Source organism: Tyto alba, unplaced genomic scaffold, assembly GCF_018691265.1.
Source record: "Tyto alba isolate M040663 unplaced genomic scaffold, T.alba_DEE_v4.0 Super-Scaffold_46, whole genome shotgun sequence".
Lineage (NCBI taxonomy): Eukaryota > Metazoa > Chordata > Aves > Strigiformes > Tytonidae > Tyto > Tyto alba.
The window spans coordinates 10,620,214-10,640,082 of record NW_024881322.1 but is presented as its reverse complement, the minus strand read 5'-3'; the positions used below and the strand labels follow the sequence as shown (position 1 = coordinate 10,640,082).

The window sequence follows — 19,869 nt, the reverse complement described above, 5'->3', positions numbered from 1 at the left end:
TGAATGCAAGTAAGTGAAACTTCAGCAAATATCTTCTCTGCTTAAATTTTAGTTTTCCAGGTATACACAATCTATAACTTTTTTCCTCTTTGACATAAGTTTGTCTTACATGCTGAAGGATGCTGCACACACATGGATCCCCTCCCTGACTTTAATTCTGAAGACACACTGCAGTTGAAAATTGTGAATGCATTGTACTTTCCTTTATAACATGCAGGCAATGAACTTGAAAATCTTGAAATACTTTGTTTTGACCACTAGATTATTTCCTGCTTAATAGAAGGCTTGGAAGCAAGCAAGCAAGGAAGATTAAAAAAAAAAAAAAAAAAAAAAAAAAAGGATGGCTATGTCTTTCCCCCACTCCCAACAACAATTTCACGTTCCCAGCCAAGAGAGGAAATGGCATACTGCTGGTATAATCCAGTGTGAACTACAATGTCATAGTATGTTCCTGATTGCCTTCCTCAGCAATCACAAAAGAAAGGCTATAGGTTTGATGCACAGGAAGATCCCTCCAAATGAGGACTGGGTGTATTGATGAGGGAACTTGTATTTGCAGTGCCAATATTGCCTGTTTTCCTAATTTCACCTTTCAGAAGTGTAGCAGTCTTTCGTCTCCCAGGATATGTGGCACATGAAACTCTCCAGACACAGTTTGTGCCGTCCCAGGTCTTTTTTTCTGAAGCATGGGGATGAATTTTTAACATTGCTGGTTGCTTACAGAGCTCTATCATCAATGGGCTTGAAATAAGAGGCTGTTATGTGCAGCCTCATTTTGTTCCACCACTTTGCCTTCCTCTGTAAGCCCAGACACAGCATATTGTCATCGTCAGGGGTTCATCTGCACATCTGCTTACAGCTGCAAGGTGAGATGTTGTCTGTCTTGCAGTGTTTGTTACAGCTAGCAAATACCGAGAAGTTACAGCAAGATCCTTGATCTGTTTTGCTAGATCTAGTCCCTTGACACAGCTGAGCATGGAAGTTCATTTTCCATTAATAACCTGGGTATCATAGTTTAACCCCAGCTGGCAACTAAGCACCACCCAGCTGCTCACTCACTCCTTTGCAGCAGGATGGGGGAGAGAATCGAAAGGGTAAAAGTGAGAAAACTGATGGGTTGAGAGAAAACAAGTTTAATAATTGGAAAAAAAAAAAAAAAAAGATAAATTGTAGTGAAATAACAGAGAGAAATGAAACCCAAGAAAGACAAGTGATACAAATGAAAACAGTTGCTCACCACCAACTGATTGATGCCCAGCCAGCCCCCGAGCAGCAGCCCCACCGCCAACCTCCCCTCTAGTTTTATTGCTTAGCATGACGCCATATGGTATGAAATATCCCTTTGGTCAGTGGGGGTCAGCAGTCCCGGCCGTGTCCCTTCTTAATTTCTTGTGTCCCCTCCAACCCCCTCGCTGGTAGGGTGGGGTGAGGAGCAGAAAAGGTCTTGCAAGCACTGTGTAAGCACTGCTCAGCAATAACTGAAATATCCCTGAATTATAAAACCTGTTTTTAGCACAAATCCAAAACACAGCCCCATACCAGCTACTATGAAGAAGATTAACTCTATCCCAGCCAGAACCAGCACAATGGGATAAACATCCACTGAGTATGACGTGTCTCAAGTGTCACCAGAAGGGAGAACATGGGATGGTTTCTCTTGGAGAGCATCAGATGAGCAATTGCCTTTGAGCAGTTGTTTTCCATAGCAAGCTGATGACATGCTCTGGCAGCCTGAACTGCTTAGTGGTGTTCTCCAAGGGCGGCAAACTCTTTGTTAGCTGAAACAAGTTTCTGAAGAGCAACAGAAAATTCACACTTCAGATGTCGATGGGGTTTGGGTGCATATCTCATAGGTGCTCCTTCAAAATGCCCCATCTGGAATTTTAAGCTGTTTCTTAACCAGAGAATCAAAAATTATGTTGAGGTCTTGTCAAGGATAAGACAGCATAAATGTCAGTGTGGAGAGGACCTGGATACCAGGTTTTATTGAAGGTTCAGTAACATTACAGCTTTTACCCTACTTACTCTTTCTCACACTGTCTCCCTCTCTCCCTCCCTCCCCACCAGCATGTCATTCCCTAGGTCTCCCTTTCCCTCAGGGATGTCACTGCTGACCTGGGAAGGCTGGGCAGAAAGTTGTATCGGTTCCTGCTGTGATGCTGCTTGCAGTTTCCCATCTCAGGTGCCACTGACCAAGGTCCCTGGGCATCCCCTGGAATTGGTGTCCATGGCTTCCTCATCTCCAGGATCTTCCCCCATTTTCTCGGAATTCTCTCCAGGCCAGATCTGGGTTCCTTTCTTCGTTTTGAGACCACTTCTTCCTTTCAGGAACCCATCTCTTGGTGCCAGCTCTTCTTTCCAAGCTCCCAGTTCCTCCAGTTTAAATAGTGTATGAGCATAAGAACAGCACACAATCGGCCTCTTAACTGGTGGATCAGTCTCCTCTCTCTTTATTAACTGGAAGATTTGGGATGCATCACTTTTGTTTAGTCAAAGTGTTATAAAATTATCTAAGCAGCCCATACTGGTTGCAGCTTGCAATTAGCACGTTCCTCTCTGACAGTTCAGGAGTTCATTTTCAGACATTCACCCATGCACATACACAGTTATCTGCTGCCTGTTCATGTTCACAATTTCAGCTATTTTTTGCCTATGACAGCTCCTAAATCTGAATATGTGCATCGACCGAACTCTCTGTTAGCAAGATGCCAGTGCCTTCTAACACACTGATCTGCTTTTTTTTCCCCCCCTCCAAATCATGCCTTCAGTGACTTCCCACCATTGCACTGGAAATCATTTTGCCAAAATCAAGGTTATCTGATGGATTTTGCTCCACTTTTTTTATAGGTTATATAATTGTACCGGCCAGACAGCTGTAGCTACCAAACCTATTGATAACCCTATGGGTTTCCTTATCTCTAACAGTGATAACACAGTTATAGTCAGTGCTAATTAAAGCTTCTGGACATGAAACCACATAGTCTTGCAGGTGCAAACCACATGTGTGGGTGAGAAAAGCTATGGCTTGAGTTGACTTGGTTTGTTCCTACTTGAGTCCAGTGTCAATTCAGATAATACAAATATTCTAAACATGGACAGTTTATGAGTGATGCTTTGAATTATTCCTGTTGATAGGCAAAATCTTAGAAAGCAGATTTTTTGTATTTCTGATTTAATGATTTAAATATTTAGAAATAAAATAACATTTCAGCTTAGTGTCCATATTTTTTGCTATCCAGATTGACCCCCAGGTAGGTAATACTCTTTGCATTGCTGAACTGCAGAAACTTCTGTGCAATCATTTGACAGAAGTTTTTCTTACTAACTTAAACAATAATTGATGCTACAAAGAAGTGTACTTGAAGGCGTGCTTTAGGCCAGCACTGCTACATGTCAAGTAACAAATTCTCTTGGACTGTAACAGTGAAGGCTGAGATTGCCTCTTTGAGCAAATCACAGTAGGAAATACAAGTTGGGCAGAAAAACACTTTAATGATTTCACTGAAATCAGTAACTATTTCTGAAAAAAAGAAATTAAAAAAACCTTGCACTTGGGTTGAAAGGTTTAATTTGAATGTTTTTCCACATTTACCATTTCATTTGTAGTTTTCAAAACTGCTGTGGGAAAGAAACTGAAACACTTTATTATAAAATGTGACTATAAAATTCTGTAAAGAAGCAACACATTGTGACTAACTATAAAAATAACTTCCCTGAAAACCGATCCCACCAAACTGGTATAACTGCCCAGTTACTTACGGTGGTGCCCTGAATCATCTCCAGTCTGAGCAAATCATGCCATCACTTAAACCTGTGGCTTGTGATGAAGTCCTCCTTCGTGACGTGTGATCCGGGGGAAGAAGTGGCTTTGGAGCAGAAGCCTGCGTGTGGCCAGATCCTGACCGTGCACTAGATTTTAGGTGGAGACACGTGTAATTATATTCTGCTGCTCCACTTCCCGGCTCTGTTGCTAGCTCCTGTGAAATGGGCGAAGGAAGGAGGGAGAGGAATCGTGGCCGTGGTAAGTCACACGTCAGCATTTCGTGTGCGAGGCCCATCGCTGCGGGCGCTGCCAGTCAGCCTGTGCTAACAAAGACCAGGAACAAGAGGTTGTGCTGATGAGGGAGCATTTTTGCTACAGGAGGAAAGAGCCAAAAACCTCTGTAAGTTTGAAACAGCAGAAGGCCAGAGAGCAACTGGCTATTTACATACCAGGGGTTTTTTTAACTAAACCTTTTATAGTCCTAATTGATTGTCCTAATCTTCTGACACATAGCTCTGTAAGCAACAGGCAATGTTAAAAATCCATTAGCAGACCGGAGAGGATATTAAGTCCCTTTGCTGAGGGCAGATGGCTCTTTTCTGTAACATTTTTCCCCACATTTTCAGCAAGCCTAGAGCCCTGTTCTTTATTTTGCAGCATAGTTTTTGTTCAGATATTGTTTTTCTGTTTTCCAACTCCTCTATAATGGTACAAGGCCCTTGAAAGATCAATGTTTTGGCACATATAAGTGGCCTTACAAAATTCAACTGCTTTTTCAAAGTGTCTCAAAACACACAGAAAAGGTTGTAACTGGATGGCTTTTCATTTTAACACATGTAAGAACACAGGTACAAATAATGTGAGCTTGCCAACATGGAGATCTTGTTTGAAATCTGGCTTTCATCATCTTCATATCAAGAAGAGTTACTGAACACACCATGTTGATTAATATTATTCAGCCATTGATGTCTGCTTGTCTTCCTTTGGGACACCACACCAGGTTTAATTTCTCCATGTTCCTTTGTCCAGTTCAGCTCTGGTACCATCATCATCTCTGGAGCAGCTCAGCATCACCTCCCATAGGCAACTCTATGCCTATCTTCTTTGAGGTATTTTCCTTCTCAGCAAAGCAACCCAGAGCAGAGATCTACAAGCACAGACTCAGCAGTCTAGAACATTGTCTAGAAAATTGTCTAGAAAATTAGGTATTGAGATATCAGTGTTAGTTTGTTTAGAGCAAAGAACCTTAAATATGATTTATCATGTTTGGTTTTTAGAGGACTGGGACTTTTTCTTTCATTAATTGTTAGCTGTTAGTTTATTTATCATGGCATTCCAGCATCTTAATTAACATTTAGATGATCAAACCCATGAGATGATATTTTAAGAAGTATGGAGGTGGATATTTCCTTTCAGGGACAGACATTTATAGCAAAGCTGCTGAATATGTGAAAAGTGCATAGCAAAAAAACCTCTTGTGGTCAAATTTTTCAGCACAGGGCAGTGAGTTCCATCCCCTTCTGATTACCAGACATCAAGAATGAGAATCACCTTTGCACCAAAAGAGAGGAAAGGCCTATTTGCATTTTAAGTAAGTCTCATTGGTCCTGAACCACAGATTAAAAGGTCTGGCAGCACTTGAAGTTATTTGTCAAGGAGTTACAGAGTTGATTGGCAAGAGGAATAAAGGCATTTCTTCTTGATGATATGTATGATTTAAAACCATGAAGTTAGAAAGGACTTTATTTTAGTAGGGATGTTTTTCTTTGTAACAGCCTTGAAGAAAAACCTGCCTATTACTGCCTCAGTTTTTTCTCAGCATGTTATTTCTAAAGCAAACTATGTCACTAGGAAGTCTGTTCTAATTTTATGCACTGTTTTGTAGCCTGCCTACATGCAAGGCAACTTTTCTTGCTATTTAAACATTGGATATTGTTATGGGGAAATTGGGTGGGGTAGGCACTCAAACAGGTCCACACTTCTCAGTGACATATAATCTAAAATTTATTAATCTGTCAGGACCCGTACCATGATTGAATATTAAATCTTATTCTACAGAACGTAAATACACAAGTCCCAGCTTCTCCACACACCCCATTTGGTCTGAACTGACACAAGGTGGATTCAGGGAAACGGGACACTCCAACCAGTCAGGGTGTCAGGTCCAGACCTGGCAGCTTGGTCCCAAATGGAGGGGTTCCTCCTCTAGCTCCTGCATGTTGTGGGATGTCCCTGTACAGTATATCCCCATCCCAAGTAGCTACTAATTTAACCTACCCACAACTCTGCACATTTTGAACTGGCAGATTTAACTGGAAAAATAAATAAATAAATAAATAAAAACAGAGACAAAAAACACACACACACACACACACAAACCCCTTACTGAAGAGTAAAACCTTTGAAGTCAATCCCATGCTGCCATTATTCCTTAAAAAACGCCTAAATAAGATTCTTGACTAGTTTTCTCTGTATGTTTTGAATTTCTTCATCCTATATGTCTGTTATTCATGCATAGAGTGCTTTTGACGTAGTGTTCAAATGATTGTAGACTATCTAGTCAGGTCAAAAAAAGAAGGGTATCCGTAAAGGCAATTTCATCTCCTTAAAAAAAAGAAAATTGATCCTTTTGAATCATCGAAATGACAATGCCAAGAGCTGCCATAATACATTTATCTGTGGGCCAGTTAGGAACAATATACAGCAGACCACAAAATTATGTCCTCTTTTTTGAACAATCCCTTCAGTCCTGTGTTTAACAGTGGAAAGCGTAATGAGAGGATTGCTAACAGTAGTGGTAATTTTATGTGAGGTGAATATTTGTGTATCAGTCAACACACCTGGCAACTGTGAGTCCATCAGCTTGAATTATCAGCCAGGCATCAGACAGCAATGACTTCCAGCTGTCAGCCATCTAGGGTGGATGGGGAAATCTAGTCATCAGACTTTGATCTAAAGATCATCTGATGACCAGCTGAGGATGTGTGCCTCTGGCCTCTCCAAAATGTCAGTGGGACAGGCGATGGGGTCCCAGAATCAGTTAAAAAGAAGCAGGAGGGTGGCAGGGATTAGGGTAGGGGAAAGGGGTAATTCCCAAGGTGCCAGGAGGCACCCAAAGAGGCTGAAGGTCAAGGAGGGGGATGCCTAGCTCATCCTTTCAAACCTAATGATTTGGGGGAATCAAGATCAAGATTTTTACCTTTAAAGGTGTGAATGTCCTGTATAGAAAATGCCATTCTCTAATCTATCCACGGCTCTTGATTGAGACAGCAGGGAAAGGAGGAGGACAAGTGCTTGTCCAGCAGCAGCCAGCTGTGGGGGCAGGAAGTAGCCATAGAGGAATTCTTAAAAATAGTCTCCATTTCAGCATCAGAGCTTTTACGCAAAACCAATTAATTAAAAATGAAGAAAAGGTTGGGAGACAAGGTTGCGCAAAGGCTTAGAAATGACTGCAGGGGCACCAGTGCCATTTCAGGGACTTTTCTTTCTCCTTCTAAGGTGACATCCTAAACCCTCCACTGCTACAATACTGGCCTGGCTTGCTTAAAATTCTCCATTTCCCATAAATTCTGGCATGGAGACAGCTTTCTGGTGACAATTGCAAATGTACTCGGGGAGAAAGGGGCAAGGCACTCATTATTTTTATCAGCCTCCCACAGCAGAAGTTGAAGCTCTATGGAAAATATGTAATTTTAAATGTATTTATTTATGAAAGTTTTAAATCAAAACAATTTCTGACTGGCATGTTCCTCTCAGCTGGAACGATAAAAAATAGTGGTTGGGTCATATCTGGATTAGATGGAGGTGACAGTCTCTCTGTGTCTCTTTCCCTTTTTTTTTTCCTCTCTTTTATAGACCTGAATTTTTTTATCTTTTTTTTTTTTTTTTTGGTTGTTTTTCACTTTAGCATAAGTGCCTATTATGGTTATCTTTATACTGTCAGCATAATGTCATGTTGTTACCAACATTTGCAGTTTTCTTTCAGATTTGTCTAGGCTGTAGGGCTCATTCTCCCTCTCTAGCTATTAATCTTAATGTTGAGTTTTGAAACAACAGGCAAAAAGCATCAGCCAACAGCGCTGCAGCCATAGCTGTGCTGGCCAAGATGAGAGGATGATAAAGGTTTCCTTCGCGTGTGTGTGACAAACATAATTCTCACTTGCATTCCTTAGGACAAATGTCACTTTCTTCAAATGCAGAGTAGTTACTAAATTACTTTTATAGGAGAGACAAACATAAAGACTTGGAATCAAATTCTGCCCTATCTCCTCTGTCTCTCTGCCTTCAAATCTTTCCTTTCACCTATATTGAGGTGTTCTGTTTACATTTAGTCTTCCTTCAAAAAAGGCTTAGATTTACAAAAGTGATACAGTGTGTGCTTTTGCTAGTATTTAAGGTCAGATTATCAGAAGAGTTTAAGATTCAGTTTTCCATGGCTGTTCTGAAAAACCTAGCCACTGGTTTAGATACTCAGATGGGAGATGACCCAGTCATAGAGTATTTCTAGCAAGGTATTATTAAACATGACCTGCTTCTCAAAAGCACGTGTCCTTCCAGTTCGGGGTGTCTGGATGCATTAGCTGGTATCTGAAGAAAATGACTCTGGCAGAACCTCATCTGTAAGTTTATTTAAGAACTATTCAGGTATATTGACATGAAATTTCCTCATTTGCTTCCAGTGAAACATTGTTTATTTTGTCAGTGTTGTCATTTTCATTTACAAAAGGAATACCAGCCTTTACAGACTGTGAGATAATTAATAGATACATTAATGCATAGGACACAGGGAAGATATGTGCAAATGTAAGTGTAAGTGGTTTTTCTTAATATGAGTTTCATGACTACATTAACAGTTATGTCTATGGGCACTACAAGTCAGCTAAACATGCAAATACTTTCTGTTCTAAACCCCCCATTTTAGCAGCTTGCATTTTTTACAACTTAAATGTCAGCATCTGGGCCAAATAGTACTGTATCAGTGACACCTCTGACAGTTTTACCCATTAATTCCTCAAATGGAAACCATCCCATCCAAGTTTTGGCAAACTTGCTCTTATTGTAAGGCATAAAGAGGCAAAGACAGTGAGCCCATAGGAGAGCCCGTGAGGTAATTAATCACCTTGTATTTGGAATTAGGCTAATATGGCACCCAAGAGGTGATGCTTATGGACATAAACTGACCAATTAAAATAAAAAAGAAGTATTGAACAGAGGTGCCGATGCATTGGACGCTGTCCACCCTGTTCAGTGAATGAAGTAGCGTGTCTGTAATAAAACTAATGACAATCACATGCCTAGATTGCAATCCAAAAGTGACTGAGCAGAACCTTTATTCTGGCATGCTCAACATCTAACAATTTGCTTAAGTAACCTTAGTAAGGGTCTTTGGAGAAGAAGGTGGGAGGGCTGATTACTTTTTGAAGGTAACAACAAAGAGTCTATCAAAGCTGTTAGTCTATTCCCCCTTTGAATGAAAGACAGAGAAAAAGATAGGGTACTCCAGGTGTAGCTTAATGGCTAAGCCTTTAGCTCTTCTATTTCTGATCCACCACAAATTGAAATGATTCCAGGTGGGCCAAGACATTTCAGGAAGTACTTTTTATCGGCAGCTTCCAGCTGTGCTTTAAGGTTGGCATAGGGGAATATCTGCTAATGGGAACAAATGGTAAGCTGCAATTGGGCTGTCAGCTATTTAGCAGGGCAGGAAGCAAACAAGAGTGATGGTCAGGCTTGCAGGTCATCAGAGTATATTCAGCAGAAGTCCTTGGGACAGTGTTTTACTATCCCAAACTTCACTACTTACTTCTTCAGGACTACTGCCCCTTCCAGACATTGCTGTGGCCATCTCAAATGTGAACTCTCTCCTTACTCTTCCCCTTCCCCATGTTTCAATCTATGGAAAGATTAACCCAGTGGGATTAAGCACACCACAGAGAGGCTTTTAACTTCAAACAAGACCTGATATCTTATGGCAGATAAGTGAAATGATACAAATTGCACTCAAATAATCTGCCCCATTGTGGTGGTTTTGTTATTACTATAATTATTATTATTATTGTCATAATTTTTTACTTTTAAACATTAATACCACTTATTTTCTACTATTTAATGTATGTTCAGACCAAATTACTAGCTTTCTCATGCTCTCTGGGGGAATTTATTGACAAATAATCTTTCAACATGTTGCTATATCCTGTGTTACTACTTTAGGCATAGTGAAATATCTCTTACACTGGCATGACTGTAGGACTCTCATCATTCTCACTCAGCTTTACAGACCCTGTTTGCAAGTTCAATATTCTGCCTGGTTTTTCCCCATTTCAAACTACCAGGATGCCTTCTAAAACCAGTGCCATTCAGGCAACTGCAAAGTCAACAAGCGTGCTTACATGGGAGGCCAAAAACTGATGCAGTGAGTCAAACCCTGGTCTCATTTGCACCTACACTGATGTGGATCTGTTCTCCATAATGTGAGCTGTGGCTGTGCATCAGTTCTGAATCTCAGGAACTTTTGGGTCAGATACATTGCTGATATGTAGTTGTCTAATCTATGGCAAAAAAATTTGAAATAGCTTAGCCATAATTCTCTGAGGAGGCTTGATTTAGTGTGATAGGGATCAGAAACTGAAGAAGAAAGAATTATACTGGGGAAAAAAGAAAAATGTGTCTTGTAGAAATGTCACTTTCAGAGCTTGAGATATGGTAGTTAAGTGTAAATACAGGATAAATGCTTCTTTAAGCCCTTTTGTTATTCCTCGTTGGGAGGCAGGGAGATACATGCAAATTATTTCCAAGCTGCCTAGTCCCACAGTAAACCAAGTAGTTAGAAATGACAATGAATTAAAGATTGAAGCTTTTGGTAGTTACAAGGAATTTTACTTTAATTTGCAAAGACTTCTTGTAGACTGAGTGTGTGACTGAAATACTTTTCCTCTCTTTGAAGCCATTATTTACATAACCATGGATAACAAATGGCATTCGTCAATAGAAACAAGTGTTGCTCTTTTGTAACTTACTGTCTTACTCATTTTCACATGACCACAGTTCTGAAGAAGCTGTGTTTTAATTTTTGCATGTAGCACAGATACTTTGCATTCATTTTGCACGTCAATTGGATGCACAGTTATATTGACAGATGTATATCTTCTGTGATCACATGCTTATAACATATGAAGTGCCAATATCCACCTTGTAATATTAACACTAAAATGGCTGGAAGAGTGTAATACAGCCAACAGAAAGGACTGTGAGCCTTTTCAGCTGAATCTCAGGAGTAACTTGGTAAAGCGGGTAACAGTTATGCCAGTAGAGACCGGCATGAGAGAAACATTAGACCCAGTGATGCTAAGTACGTGTTGTATAGGCGGAATATGATGTAATTTTCCTTTTTTTTCATTCTACCCTATAAATATAATTCTAAAATGTGGAGTAAGTCCTGTTTTCTTACTGTGTCAGTTGTTGACCATCGGGAAGGGTGATTCAGCATTTCATCATCAGTGATAAAAACACAAAGCCGTAGAAATCAATATTGGTTTAAGCATGTGTTATTGAAAAGAAACCATAACTGGAAGAATTTTCACAGCACGGTAATCTGAGTGCAACCACGCAGGAAAAAAAAAAAACAAAACAAAACAGGGATATGTCCTAGTAAATCTTATGTTTACTAGGAAAAAAGATCCCGGGAATGAGGCTAGATGTCTGCACATACCCAAGCACTGGCTCAGCTGCGAGGAGCCAGGCAGGCAACAAGCAGGGAACAAGCACTGACCCCACTCCATGGGAGTCCCTGGGGTGCACCCCACACTCAACCCCATTCACTCCTCATCTCTCCAGCAGTCTCAGTAGGAAGGTGGGGGAGGGTGTCGGTTCCCTGTCCTACAAGAAGCGCACAAGTGAAACGTCTGAGCCTGCCTCCCTGCAACCATCCCCAGTTCCTCCAGCCTGCCTCTGTTTGGCTCAAAAGTGGCCACTTCAGGGGCCTCTTCCCCTGAAAGTGGTGCTGTCACAGCTTGGGTTTTGTCAGAGTTGATGAACCCTTCCCTGAAGTGCTTCTTTCAGATGTACTATTTCACTGAATGAATTCAGCAGCATGTATATGGTGTTGACTACTCAAATAACCAAGAGCTACAGGAGTACTTTCAGATGCAGGATCCTTCTGACTAATATTCCTATCATGTCCGACTAATGAGGGCCAGTTAAAATGTCAAGAGTTTTGGGTTTTTTTTTTTTACTACCTTGTCTCTTACTCACCCTTGCAGTAGATGATAATGAACTGACGTGTTTACTCATTCCATTTATATAGTCCTGTGGGGATAAAAGAGTTGCTGCAGCTTAACTGCTTAACTGCTTCTGCATAGTTTAGGAAGTCTGATGAGTAAGAATGACTGTTCCTGCCTGGAAGCAAACGGACTTGGCTCTGTCATTTAAGAGTAGGTCCACATTGAAGATAATGCAGAACTACTGTTGTCCAAGTGGGAGAAGTCTGTTTCTGTAAGGCTAAATTTCTCCTAGAGCTCCTCTACCTGCAGCACTGAACTTTTCCAATGCCAGCAAAGGAGTGAGGTCAGACTCATGGCATCCTCCCTGTCCTGCTCAGGGATGTGCAAGGAGCAATTCCTGCACCCTCTGAGCACTGGTCCGGGGTGGTGAGAGCAGCAGTCCCTGGGCAAATGGGTGGGAAATTGTAAGGGAGCTGGCTTAGCCCTCTCACACATACCTGGAGCTACCTCTTATCCACAAAAACTGGCCTTCCACTGATGGCCTGGCTCCCCAGGGCAGCTCCAGAGCCTGGGGACTCCTTCAGTGGCTCCCTCAGATATGCACGGCTCTCATGCCAAGCCCTTTCAAAGTAGAAAAGGGATTTTGCTTGATGTTTATGAGACAGACATCCCTGATAAGACTATCATACAGCAGAGCATAATCCAATATATATCTAAAGGCAGCAGTATCCTAGGAAAGAGCCTGGGGGAGAAATGCCTAAACCAGAGAGACTGTAAACAAAATGCATGTATAAATGTATATTAGAAAAAGTAGGCAAGGTGAAGAACGCTGTCAATATTTACTCTACTGCAACTGACCTCACCATCAGTTCTTTCAGGTCATTCATTAAACGCATGGAAAATATTGATTTTGTCTAATTAAATAATTTCCGTGCATTTCACAGGGACAAACGCTAAGCACGGACTGCGCTGTAAGGCTTGTAAGATGAGCATCCACCACAAGTGTGCAGACAGTATTGGACAGCAGCGTTGCATGGGCAAGCTGGTAAGTGAGCAGCTCAGGGCAGCAAGTGCAGCAGGAGGCACCAGCTTGTGCTGGAACCGCTTATTCTGTGTGCCTGACCCCCTGGCTGGCATCTAGTTGGTGCATCAACAGAGCTGGCACCAGGTCACTTTACTGAGGCAGGAAAAGTAAAGCCAGGTGGTGCCCTGTTATCAATTTGGACGATTGCTACTACCCAAAAACTTGAGCAAAAAATGAAGCACAAATCTGGTCTGCTTTGTGGATGTGAAAATACAGTTACAGAATCCAAATCTAGCTAAATAACAGAATTGATTCCCTTGTTTTAAACTGTGCTTACTGTAGTGTTAAGTCTCTCAAGGAATGCTATACATTAGTCAAAATATTTCAGTGGAGTTGAATAAATGAAAAATCCTTCAAATTAGGTTTTATTGTTTTTTCCACTGTTAGGGCTTGAAGAAAAACCATAATTCATCCTTAAAAGAAAACCAAAGGATATTTCACATTGAGACACTACAGAGTGTGAAGCAATCTCTCAGTAGGAGAGACTGGGAGGAGACCTGCCCCTGTATAGACACAACACCCTAGTGCCTGGGTCACCTTCTGAGCAGCAAATTCTCGTAACTGACAAAGGCAGGACACTGTGTTTGAGACGATCTGAACACAGCTTAATGATTTTTATGGGAATATGGTTCCTATGGTTACTTTTGGAAAAAGAACTTGGAGAAATGACCATTTGGAATATGAAAACTGAATACATATATTCATGTTTCAAATGTTCTCAGATTTGTTGCAAACTGAAGGCACCTGAGACAAATATGAGCTAAAACCAAACAGTTTCATTCTATTAAAGGATGAAAAAATGCAAGCATTGACTTCAAAAGGGCTAGAAAACCAACCTTTCACTGAAAAGATCTTGTCTTTCCAAGAGTATTTGGTGAAAGCTATTGTTATTTATATAACTGGGACAAATCTTTATGCATTTAAATCTTAATCCTAACCTTAGGTGAGGCATTTTGGTATAGGAAGTTGGTATGTGAAGAGCTGAATGACCTCATTGCAAGCCCTGGACAAGCCAAATATTAAATCACTTGAATTGTTTCACACATTTTTTGATTCCAGCCTCAGCTCCTGTGGTCACTAGTTTACAAAAGCACAAAAGTAGAGGCCAAATTTACAGCAGGAAGTCGTCCAGCAAAGTCACAGGAGTTTTATGAGCTCATGTTGTGTCTGAATCTAGTTTGGGGGCAAACCAAGGCTGGAGAATCTGGAATTTATTTCTCAATGAAACCAAATTTATCAGTCCCCTCATTCCTTCTCAGTCTATGCTGCAGCTCATTAGCAAAAGAACTAGTTTTCTCTCATTTTTTGATGTATACTGAGCATAGGATATAGAAAATATGCACATCTCCACGAGGCTTTTCCACTTCTCACTGTGACTGAAAGTTCTCACAATCTGCAAAGATTAGAAAACTGAGAGACCATTTGTGAATCTCTAATACTTTGTAGGTCATATCCAAACCCCTTAATTTTGGATACTCAACCTTTGCCTGAAATATTTGCTAGCTGAGATAGTAAATAGAGAGGTGACAGGAAATGTTTAACCTTCTAAGAATAGGTTTTGGAGTGGTATAGGGCACTGTTATTGGCCATATTGTGGTACTCTTTAATGGTATAGCTTGAGTTGTTATAGTGCATTTCTCTACAGTTGGGCGTTGAGGGGTTATCTGGTGACAACTTGGTGAGTTTTTGAACTTACAAGACAAAAAAAGCAATGGAAGCTGCAGTCAGTCAGCAACAAACCTTAGAAAAGCTTATAGAAAGGCTATAATTTCCTTGGATTTCACAAGTGTGTACATGGGAATGTGAGGATTTGGAGGTAGGGTGGGGAAGGACAGTCACATATTTAGCAAATGTAAAGCAATGCAAATTCACATTACAGAAGAAGAAAGGGAGAGGGAAACTTCCCAGAACCTCTAGTGATTCAGCACTTTTGCTGCAATTAATTAGTGGTGCTTTTGTGTAAGACAAAAGAAAAAGGGGAACTGAAAATTAGCCCCTCCTTCCACATAAATACAGGAAATTGGTTTTTTTCCAGGAGAAAAATCAAGTAAATCCCTGATGTCTAAACTCTGCTGTGACTCATCAACAGGAGGCATATTTCCAGCCTCACCACACTGTTGGGCCATTAGCCGAAGAGCTGAGGTTATTTCTACTATGTGGCAGTAATGCACTTCACTTGTTTTTGCTTTCTCTCCCTCCAGCCGAAGGGATTTCGACGGTACTACAGCTCACCACTACTCATTCATGAACAGTTTGGCTGCATCAAAGAAGTGATGCCTATTGGTAGGTTTTGATTGCTTTTCTGTTCAGTCTCCCTTTGGCAGTGCTCTGCAACAGCAGCGGCAGACTTCCAGCCGTGGTATTTACCCTCAGCAGCCTTCCAGCTCCTTTCAGTGACTGGATGTCCTTCTGCCATCTCAGGAAAGGACCACTTCAAAGATACAAAGCTGGAAGAGGAGAGGGTGTGTTTATTGTGCGTTTCACTCAACCCCCTGTACATATAGTCTCTTAGAAATTACCCTGTTTATCATAATAACTACCTGAGATCAAAGTAGGAACTTAAAAGGGAAGAATCGCTGGAATATTGAAGGTCTGAACTGGAAGGAACCAAATAAAAGACAGAGAGATCAAAAGATCAGGAGGTGCTCAAACCATTGGTCTGGCTTTTGAGTGACACTGTTAGGTTCCTGCTCTTTTTCATCCACACTTCTTACTTACCTCATATTTTTCCTTACTGACCATGTCTTCACATTGTCCAAGTACTTAAAAGACCAGATTTTGCTCACTGTAATACCAAATTCCTGAAAAGAAATATTTTGAAATGGAGAAGTTTAGTTGGTTCTGGAAAATATTTCTCCCCACCAGTACTATGACCAGGCAAGCCTGGCAGTATGAAAAATTAAAGCCAAAACTAGGCAGACATTTTTAAATTACTTGTCTCAGGACATTTACTTTGTTATTTTCAGCATTTAAAAAAAAAAAAAAAAAAAAAAAAGTTAATTACATGGATTTCATCTAAGTTTCTCTTTCTAAAAAAAAAAATCCATCATTTCTGTCAGAAGTAATGGAAACATTTTGAACAAACTGGCTAAAAAATGAGGTGTGCTTTGCTCTCATCAAAATTCAAAATCCTATGTATTTTCTCAGTACTTTGGCCAAAATTTCCCTCCTCCTACACAGTGCTACAAATGTACTGTATTCTACCCATCTACTGCTGCAAGGCAGGCTGAGGTCTAATAATGCAGTTTGGAGAATTTGAACTGGATTTGCTCATGCCAGTTGAAGACATCTATTTCTCTGCCATGGGAGATGACTTTGGGGGCCAGCTATGAGGGAGAGTGGGAGTGAGAATTGAATGGACATACACAAGTGGGGGTGGTGGCCTTTCTGGCTACCCCTAGAGTGAGCTGAGCAACCTGGAGCGCATTCCGAACAGCAGGTACCTACTCACGTCTCCCTCTAGACCTCACGTGGCCCCACAGTGGGGATGTCAGTACCTTTCAAGGCAACTCCAGGACATCCTGTTTACCCAGATTAGCCAAGTAGGAGCACTGTGTGAGGGTAGGTGGATAAAAGCGATGGTCTACCCATACCACAAGGATGCTCAGGCACAGTGCAGGGTTCTTTCCCTTCAAGCATCTACTGTTGAGAGCAATCCAAGAGGCCAGTGGTAGGAACAGGCAGCAAACATGGATTAAAGCCTCCTGGTACTTTGTCTTCCTTACCTCAGTGTAGGCAGCATCAGTGGTGATTAGAAAAGGAGGATGGCAGGTGAAGAGAGACAAGGCAATGGCCGGGACCTGAAGAGCCTGTATGAGGGGAGAATGATCTTTATGGGACCAGAGAGGCAACAGTAAATCACTAGCAAAAACCAATTCCACTAAGTTCATCAAACACTTTTTATCAGGATAACGACTCAGCTTGTGCCTAAGTATACACCCCAGTATGTTGGTAGAGGCAGGTGTTTCTCCAAGTGGAGCAGGAACATGACCAGAAATATCTTCAAGGGACTGATGCATGTTTTGCTCCTTCTCTTGCAGCCTGTGGAAATAAGGTTGACCCTGTGTATGAAACTCTCCGCTTTGGGACTTCCTTAGCCCAGAAAACCAAAAAAGGCAGTTCTGGAAGTGGATCTGACTCTCCTAACAGAAACTCTGTAAGTATCCCACATCTTTCTTCCATTTTCTTTCTGGAGGAGCAACAGATATTCATTCACAGGATCTTGTCTCCGAGTTCACAAAATTTGTATTTCAAACTGTTAAAAAAAAAAAATACTCTCAGCTTCCAAAAATGAGACCAGAAAGCATGTTATTTTTACAAACTTGGGGTTTAAGTATCTTTTAGATGACTCTTGAGAAAAACAGAAAAATATGAACTAAATGAATAATCTTCTTATGTTCCTTTGATTTTGCATATCTGTAAAAGTGGAACAGAGACATTTAACTGTCACGCTGGAGTAGATGCATACTGCCTCTTGTTGATGGTGAGCACTTACCCTTTATAGAAGTGATAGTGATGGATCGGAGTCCTCAGAGCCTAGATTTAAAAGTACAGGCTCCACAGTACAAGCCCAGCTAAAATTAAACCACTGCTACCACAGCAAGATAATGGACTGGCACCTCCACCCCTGCCAAGTCTAGACTCAGGAGAGAGGCATCACAGCTTTGGGCTCCTTTCTCCAAAACCAAAATACAGACAGTTGTGCTCAGCTTGTTGTATCCAGGCAGGGAGATTTTCACCTTCATCTCAATCTTTGTCATTCACTCTCTCCTGTCATAGAAGTCACTTTTTTCAGGACTATGGCAGAAGAGATGGATAAGGATGACAAGGGAAGTGATAGTTCCCTCAGCCCTGCCTTTGCTAAATCCATATCCAGTTCAACAGCTTCTTCCTTACAGAAACAGTTATTTCAACAGCGTTGGGAGACACGAGATCAGGAGCTCATCTGTGGTGTTGAAAGAATGTTTCATACCCCCTCACCTCTCTAACAGGCAATTAAGCCTATGCTTGAGGCTCTCTTTTTTTTTTTTTTTCGAGAGATCCTCCCAACTCCTCATCCCCCCACTGCCCTGGGGGCTAAAAAAAAAAAAATCACACCTGAATACACTGGAGGCTAAAGCTGATTGTGTCTAAAAATCAGACTCACATTATCTGACAATCTCTCCTGCCCTCACCTCAGAATAAAAATCATCAGTCACACAGGCATAATGAGGCTCCAGACCTCAGAGCAGATACTTACGTGTTTAATTTAAAGTTGTGCTAATATCTGTTTATGTTTGGTACAACATTTCCCTGGCACTTAAATGTATTGTCACTCATGTGGCTGAACTGTAACCTCAGGTAGTATAGGCGGCCTCTAAACAAGTCCATTTGTGTCAGATGGGAAAGAAGACAGATAAATTTAAACAAGAACTAAGTGAAATCTGCAGAGGAGTTATTAAAGGACACGTCCTCTATCCACCCTTGTTTGTGCCTTAAAAGGAAATTGGTGATTTCCATTCTTTTTTAAAACCCAAAGTGACTCTACCACCTGTCACATTGTGAATACAGTTCTTTCTTTCAGTTATTTAATTTGCTTCGAAACAGAAGTTCTACAAATGTAATTATTGCTTTCTAAATCAATAAAGCATTCTGTTGAATTATGAATGACAACTCAAGCGTAGAAATCACGAATGCTGTGTCAACTTGCCCTAGGGAGCTGATCATAACTGGGGGGGTGTGGGTGTAGAATGAGGAATGTAAGTTCATTATGGGAATTTCTCCAGGGTATTGAGGCTGAAGAGAATATAACATGTGTCAGCATACAGAAAATAGAAAACATTGGAGAACTGAATAAACAGACATGTGAAACCATAACTTCTATCAGTGCAAGCCTGTGGATTGAGACAAGGATGAAAACCAGGGGCAGACACAACCCTGATCCAAATGATGGAGCCATGCAGCTTTACAGCAGTGATGTGTGACTGGGCAGCAGGCACTGAGCAGTGACCAGAGCAGGGACGTGACACAGAGCCCTTAGTGTCCAGGTAAAAATGCACCAGAGCACGTGTGTGAGCAGTTAATAATGCATATAAAATCTTTCCCTAGTGGTCCCCACTTATGCGCTGCTCTGTTCCTCTCGAAGCAGAAGCAGGAATGCAGCTGTGAGGCCCACATCAGCACGGGGGCTTTGTGGCTGGGCTGTGCCCCCACCCGGGGAGCTGAGGAGTGTTTCAAGGTTCTGCCATGCCACCAAACCAGGGACACCATGGATGTGGTGACACCTGGGATCCTACTTCACCTTGTAGGTGGTGTCCAAGCTGTCAAAGGGCTAGCTCTGGGTCAGAAGGCAGATAACTTTGCCTTTAACTACCTGCTGAAAGTAGTTAAAAGCAAAGGTGACTAGCCTAGGAGCCATTCCTTGCCTCTACAGCCACGAAGCTTCCAGGACTGCAGCTCATGTCTCTGCACAGAGTAGAGGTAACCGTCTTGCTCTGAACTAGCCAAGGTATTTTTAACGCCTGAGCAGTGTGGACACACCCACTGTGATTTTTCAGTCCAGATCCTGCATTTCCCATAAAAGAAAGTGGCCATATGCTCCAGATTTACTACCTACTGCTTCCTTCAAAAATGTGCTTCTGCAGCCCACATTTATAAAGAAAGTCACTCGAGGTGACACAAATGTGACTTCAGTTCTTGTTAGTTTTCCATGGATCAGCTCTTCTCAAAAGCAGCTTTGTACCTCTATCATTTCTATTAGACCATTTGTCATATAGCTCTTGACTGAAAAATCATTAAAGGTAACGGAGGTTATTTCAGGAGGT

At 41.4% G+C, this 19,869-nt stretch overlaps 1 protein-coding gene across 2 annotated transcripts in view; it reads left to right on the top strand.

The window, feature by feature from the left end:
* STAC (SH3 and cysteine rich domain) overlaps nt 1–19,869 on the top strand; it is a 74,511-nt gene that overhangs the window by 33,121 nt on the left and 21,521 nt on the right. For both annotated transcript variants that reach the window (XM_009975126.3, XM_032988896.2), the window contains exons 3-5: nt 12,927–13,027; nt 15,268–15,349; nt 17,107–17,222. In XM_009975126.3, the coding sequence (XP_009973428.1) occupies nt 12,927–13,027; nt 15,268–15,349; nt 17,107–17,222 (299 nt within the window). The remainder of the gene's footprint in view (nt 1–12,926; nt 13,028–15,267; nt 15,350–17,106; nt 17,223–19,869) is intronic.